We start from the raw sequence: 6,736 nt of genomic DNA on the forward strand, positions 1-6,736 counted from the left end.
GGTCCTGGTATATCATCACCCCCAACCCCTGCAATGCCATCTCCTGGGGGGCCCCAAGCCCTACGCACACTCAACATTTCCCTCATTCCCTCCTGCTTCCAGCTGAGCACTTGTATGTGCTGGCCTGAGGTCACCTGAGGGAAGTGATTTGCTCAAGGTTGCACACTGACTGAGATGGAAGCTCCAGGGCCCCCTGCTAAGCCAGCACAACACAGACCAAAGCCTGGGGGTTAGCAGTTGACCCTAAGTGACTCAAGGAGGGTAGGCGCTCTCCCCAGGTGACAGCTGCTGACCTACCATGTCTGCCTGGAAAGCCCTGCTGTCCTGAGCCACCTGTCCTCAGTAGGGACAGACCAGAGTCCTTAGCGGGCTGGGGCAGAGACAGTCCAAGACTTTCAGCGGCCAGGCACAGTGGCTCACACCTGTAATCCCAGCACTTTGGGAGGCTGAGGTGGGTGGATCATGAGGTCAGGAGATCAAGACCATCCTGGCTAACATGGTGAAACCCCGTCTCTACAAAAAAAAAAAAATACAAAAAGTTAGGCGGGTGTGGTGGCACGCGTCTAAAGTCCCAACTACTTGGGAGGCTGAGGCAGGAGAATAGCTTGAACCCGGGAGGTGGAGGTTGCAATGAGCCGAGATTGCACCACTGCACTCCAGCTTGGGTGACAGAGCTAAACTCCATCTCAAAAAAAAAAAAAAAAAAAAAACTTTCAGCGAACATTTTCTCAAGAGACTGTTCCAGCTTTTTCAAACTGCAGTTAAATATGGGTGAACTGATTGGACTCACTTGTCACAGGATGAAACTGTATTTGCTCTGAGGGTGGCAGGCTAGAGATAAGACTCTAGAATAAAGGGTTAAACAGAATGGGGATGACCCAGTTAAATTTTATTTCAGATAAACAGATGATTTAAGTATGTTCCATGCAATACTAAGGACATCCTGCATTTTTATTTATTTGCTAAATCTGGCAACCCTCTAGAATCTAGTCTTCTAGGTCATTCTAGTCCAACCTTCAAGTTAACACATGGGGAGAACTTGAGACATGTTAAATGTACTTCTCACAGCCAGTCACTGCCAACATCGATTCCAACCTGGTCTGCCTGACTCCACATTGTGTGCCTGGTATCCCACTAGGGAGCCCCAAACTGTCCTGCTGGATGGATGGATGGGAGGGTACCCAGAGCTCCAGTAGGTAGGAGGGGTCCAGGAGGCAGAAATTCCTTTGTTGGAGGATCCACTGGATACCGATTACATCTGTGGGTGATTAGCACACAAGAGCCTTCAGATAATTGCTTTTGCTTTAAGCTAAAGTTTCCCTTTTCCTTCTGATTGCAAAGATCACAGGAGGTTTAGAAAATACAGAAAAACCCAAAGAAAAAGTAACCTAAACAAGTAGCTGGCTGGACTTGTCTTTAGAACCAAAATTCACTGCTCATCCTCATTAGGTTTTATATCTTTCTTACCAACAAAGTGCTGTAACTAGCCGGGCGCAGTGGCTCACGCCTGTAATCCCAGCACTTTGGGAAGCTGAGGTGGGCGGATCACGAGGTCAGGAGATCAAGACCATCCTGGCTCACACGGTGGAACCCCGTCTCTATTAAAAATACAAAAAAAATTAGCCGGGCATGGTGGTGCACACCTGTAATCCCAGCTACTCCGGAGGCTGAGATAGGAGAATGGCGTGGACCCGGGAGGCAGAGCTGGCAGTGAGCTGAGATGGCGCCACTGCACTCCAGCCTGGGCTACAGAACAAGACTCCGTCTCAAAAAAAAAAAAAAAAAAAAAAAAAGGAAAGTGTTGTAACTTAAAAGCTAAAAGCTAAAAAAGCAAAAGCTGCTCAGAGTGAAAACCCTGTTCTTCAGTTCAGGGACAGGGAAAGCTTGTTTTGAGAAATGCGGCATCTCCCCCAGACCACCACTGATGACTCTTGGTGTCACCCAGGCTGGAGTGCAGTGGCGCAATCTCGGCTCACTGCAACCTCCACCTCCCGGGTTCAGTTTTGCCTCAGCCTCCCAAGTAGCTGGGATCACAGGCGTGAGCCACCATGCCTGGCCAAAATGCAGCATTTTTAAGCACTACTTTTATGCTTTAAAGTAACCCTTCTCAGCTGGGTGTGGTGGCTCATGCCTTTAGTCCCAGCACTTTGGGAGGCGGAGGCAGGCAGATCACAAGGTCAGGAGATTGAGACCATCCTGGTTAACACGGTGAAACCCCGTCTCTACTAAAACTACAAAAAAAAAAATTAGCCAGGTGTAGTGGCAGGTGCCTGTAGTCCCAGCTACTCAGGAGGCTGAGGCAGGAGAATGGCGTGAACCCGGGAGGCAGAGCCAGCAGTGAGCTGAGATTGTGCCACTGCACTCCAGCCTGGGCAACAGAGCGAGACTCTGTCCTTCTCAGCTAGTCATGGTGGCTTATGCCTGTACTCCCAGCACTTTGGGAGGCTGAGGTGTGTGGATCACTTGAGGTCAGGAGTTCAAGGCCACCCTGGCCAACATGGTGAAACCCTCTCTACTAAAATAAAAAAAAAAAGTTTAGTTGGCCGTGGTAGTATGTGCCTGTAATCCAGCTACTTGGGAGGTTGAGGCAAGAGAATCCAGGAGGCGGAGGTTGCAGTGAGCAGCGATCACGCCACTGCACTCTAGTCTGGGTGACAAAAGGGAAACAGGGATGAGGCTAGGCGTGGTAGCTCATGCCTGTAATCCTAACACTTTGGGAGGCTGAGGCAGGCAGATCACAAGGTCAGAAGATTGAGACTATCCTGGCTAACACAGTAAAACCCCATCTCTACTAAAAAAATACACAAAATTAGCCAGGTGTGGTGGCATGTGCCTGTAGTTCCAGCTACTTGGGAGGCTGAGACAGGAGAATGGTGTGAACCCAGGAAGTAGAGCTTGCAGTGAGTTGAGATGGTCCCACTGCACTCCAGCCTGGGCAACAAAGCGAGACTGTCTCCCACAAAAAAAAAAAAAAAAAAAAAAAAAAAAAAGCAGGGATGAACTGGGTCCCCTGTTTAAAAACAAAGTCAAACAAAGCTGATTTTAGTCTAAGATTAAATAAAGCAGGTATCTCCCAAAAGCCACCTTTCCAGTACTGGGTGCTAGAGGCAACAACTGCCAACAGGGAAATGCCTCAGAAAAGGAGGGGGCGTAGCCTGCCTGGGGCAAGGACCTGGAATACTGTTGGTTCCCCTAGAAAAATTAACAAGATCTGGCTGGGGACAGTGGCTCATACCTGTAATCCCAGCACTTTGGGAGGCCAAGGCAGGCAGATCATGAGGCCAGGAGACCAGCCTGACCAACATGGTGAAACCCCATCTCTACTAAAAATAGAAAAATTAGCTGGACATGGTGGTGCGTACCTGTAATCCCAGCTGTTAGGGAGGCTGAGGCAGAATTGCTTGAACTGGGACCCAGAGATTGCAGTGAGATCGCACCACTGCATTCCAGCCTGGGCTACAGACTCATCTCAAAAAAAAAAAAAACCCCAAAACCAAGGTCTGTTAATTAATTACACTTTTGTACTGGTTTGCTGTGCGCCTTGTTTTCCTTAACATTTACTCATTACTGACCTAAAGCATAGGATACTCCATGTGGGGCCTTGTTAAGACAGAAATGCTGACTAAAATCCTTATTTTAAATTTACATGGACCAATCCTGTCAAAAAGCTTTAATGCCGTTAGCACCCTATCACATACCCAAGACTGCCTAATTTTAATGGCAGAAAAACATCCTCTTCCCTGTAGTACCCAACTATCCATCATCAAGATGACAAACTACACAACGAGCCATGGCAGTGCCAAGGCCCTCACCTGTCAGCTGACAAACCACCCCTCACCCTCAATCACAGGCAGACAGAGGGGACTGGTAACAGAATTTATTCAAATGTGCCTTAATATAGGCGCTGGGGCTTGCCCATGGTGCTCTTGATATATAAGGCCCGGACATTCTGCCAGTTTTTCTTGAGCAATGACACCAAGAAGTTGACAGCCAGGTGAATGTTATACACAAGCTCATCGTCTGTCATCTTCACGTGACCAACCGCTACAGCCAGACATAACACCTGGGAGGACAGAAGAGAGGATCAAGTCAGGTTGGTGGAGGAATGGCAAATGGCCTGTCCCTCCCTCACTGGCCTAGTGAACAGGTACTTGGACCCGGGCCAAGGAAGGACCAGGGTTACTCCAAAAATTTCAATCCTGGTGGGCGCTCTCACTGGCATATTTAGAGACTTGGGTAAGATTTAGACCCCGCCAACACCTTCACCCACAGCAACCCACCAGACCCCCTCACCTTCTTCATTTGGAACTTGATTGTGGACTTCACTTCATCCACTTTGGCCACCATGTTTTCGTTGTGTGTGAGCAGGGAAGGGAACTTTCCTGCCTTATTTAGGCCTGGGCCGAGGATTCGTGGAATCTGCTTGATCAGAGACTCTGAGGCCAAAAACGCATCATACTTCTTGGCTGGTAAAGACAGGAAGCCATTGGCATTGCTTAGGACCTGGTCACCAAGGCACACCTCAAATGTGGCTGGCCAGAAACGCACTTGTATCAACCACGTGACATCCAAGCAGCACCCTTCTCTACCCCCGCCTCAGTCTTTTCCCCCGCCTAAAAGGTTTCCAGAAAGTCCTCTGGACCTTCACTGGTCCCAAAACATGCTCTCAGAAAATCAGGCTGACCCATGATCCATGGCATAACCGCTGTACAACGGATGCCCCAGTCAAGACTGCCAGGGCTCAGGCCGGGTGCGGTGGCTCACGCCTGTAATCCCAGCACTTTGGGTGGATCACGAGGTCAGAAGATTGAGACCATCCTGGCTAACACGGTGAAACCCCGTCTCTACTAAAACTACAAAAAAAAAAAAAAAAAAAAAAATTAGCCGGGCGTGGTGGCGGGCGCCTGTAGTCCCAGCTACTCGGGAGGCTGAGGAGGAAGAGAATGGTGTGAACCCGGGAGGCGGAGCTTGCAGTGAGCCGAGATCGCACCACTGCACTCCAGCCCGTCTCAAAAAATAACTAAAAAAAAAGACTGCCTTGGCTTGAATTGTGCCTATTTCTTAGCGGTGGACCCTGGACACGTGACAACTGGCAATGTCTGCTTCCTACCTGTAAAAGCAATCTAATGCCACTGCCTAAACAACGCAGAGTAAGATTTCCAAATCATACCTCACCAGCACCTGGCTGGGTCAACTTACAATACTTGGCCTTCCTCATCAACTGGAATCCTCATAGCAAATACAAACATCAAACCACCCCAAAGCTAAAACAGCACTCAGGCCAGCTAGGCAACCACCGCCGCATTTGCTAGTCTAGCCCCCTCATCACTAAAAATCGAAATGGCAGGAAAGCCTTTCTAGCGCCTCCACCCCACATCTCACATGCAAAACCACAGCGGCCGGACTCACCTAGTTTCTTGACCAGTTTTTTATTCTTGTTGAGTTTTTTCAGCGCCTCGATGTCCATGTGGGGGATATCCACGGCCTTGGCCTCGTCACAGTGCTGCTGGTCCCCCAGGACACACACAGAGAACTTGGGGCGGGGAGTGGACTTAAGCCTGCGTTTTGGGGGACAGCACCAACAGGTTATGCCTAGCCCTGGGTCCCGAGGGCCGGTGAAGGGTGTGGGACCGCAGCAGCCACCGAGCCTTACCCGGAGCGTTCACATTCACCAGCAGCCAGCCTGGCTTGTCAGGCTGGCCGGCGGGCTCGGCCAAGGCCTCCCCACGCCTCCCCTCATGTTTTAAGACCCAGGGTGGGGGTCCGTCCAGCCGCGCCTGCCCGGAGCAGGGGGTCTGAACTACCCTAACACATCAGTACCGACGTGCCCGCCTCCGGCTCAGCGGGAGCCTGCAGGGGAGGGGCAGGCACGGGGGCACTGAGGGCTGGGTGGGGTCAGAACGGTGCCAACCTGACGGTGCCCGAGAAGCGCTTGTCCTTCTGGGGGTCATAGTTCTTCAAGCTGATCTGCAACTCCACCGTCTCCAGGAACCTTCGAGAGAGGAGGGGGATTAAGCGTTAAGCACACGCCGGCCCTCACCACCCGCGCCCTGCCCCAGGATCGGCACTCACTTGCGGCGCTTGCGCTGGTTCCCGTGCAGGACTTCCCGCACCGCCTCGTACAGGGTGTCGCGAGAGACTTTGCTGCTGCGTGAGAGAAGCGACAGCGCGCTCAGGGCCGCGGAGTCCACACGCTCAGACTGCTCAGAAGCCTCCGAGGCTCCAAGCTTCGAGACGGGCGGGCGGCCCACGGCGGACTCCCCAGTAGATTCCGGACACCAAGTAGAGCGACGGGAGCCCAGACCCAGACCCAAACCCCGGTGGAAGAGGGAGCCTCTCGGTGATCGGACCTGGTAGGAAGGGCGACCCGCAGGCCGACCCGCCTTGAGAAATGCCCCGCGGCGAAGGTGGCGCAAGGGCCCGCAGTTCGGTCTGCAGGAGCCGCATCCTTGGCGGGGCACCTGGAGGCGCGGATGAACGCAGATAGGGCTTTCAGGACCACTTACCTCATGGCTTCTCACGCCGCGCTAACCGGAAAAGAGACTAGTACAGTTTGCGCATGCGCTCTAATAGTGGCCCGATCTCGCGAGAATGCGTCGTTACTCGGTCCTACCCACACAGAGGTTGGGTGGGCCAACCCCGAGAAGCGCGGACTTCTCCGGCCGCTGGTGGAGTCGCTGGGCCGCTAGGCCGGCGCGGGAACCCACGGAGTTGTCGCAGCCCTGAGCGCCCCGCG

The 6,736-nt window shown here is 52.2% G+C and overlaps 1 protein-coding gene across 2 annotated transcripts; it reads right to left on the reverse strand.

The window, feature by feature from the left end:
• Positions 1 to 3,862: 3,862 nt before the first annotated feature.
• RPL10A (ribosomal protein L10a) lies at positions 3,863 to 6,542 on the reverse strand. 2 transcript variants are annotated; one of them, XM_045390724.2, is made up of 6 exons: positions 6,507 to 6,542; positions 6,073 to 6,147; positions 5,912 to 5,992; positions 5,410 to 5,558; positions 4,294 to 4,466; positions 3,863 to 4,063 (listed from the first exon to the last, which is right to left on the reverse strand). In XM_045390724.2, the coding sequence occupies exons 1-6, from the start codon at positions 6,509 to 6,511 to the stop codon at positions 3,893 to 3,895; spliced, it is 654 nt and encodes a 217-aa protein (XP_045246659.1). In that variant the 5' UTR covers positions 6,512 to 6,542; the 3' UTR covers positions 3,863 to 3,892. The 2 variants fall into 2 exon arrangements, with proteins under 2 accessions (XP_045246659.1, XP_073894382.1); XM_074038281.1 differs by having other exon boundaries at positions 5,654 to 5,992.
• Positions 6,543 to 6,736: the final 194 nt, after the last annotated feature.

Source organism: Macaca fascicularis, chromosome 4 (assembly GCF_037993035.2).
Source record: "Macaca fascicularis isolate 582-1 chromosome 4, T2T-MFA8v1.1".
NCBI classification, from domain to species: domain Eukaryota; kingdom Metazoa; phylum Chordata; class Mammalia; order Primates; family Cercopithecidae; genus Macaca; species Macaca fascicularis.

Bases quoted from the DNA above. Each gene is read 5' to 3' on its own strand.
- RPL10A (XM_045390724.2), bottom strand. The intron at 4,467-5,409 runs GTGAGTCCGGCC...TGTCTTTACCAG, and splicing joins AAAACTGGTCAAGAAACTAG to CCAAGAAGTATGATGCGTTT. The intron at 4,064-4,293 runs GTGAGGGGGTCT...CTGTCCTCCCAG, and splicing joins TCAAGTTCCAAATGAAGAAG to GTGTTATGTCTGGCTGTAGC.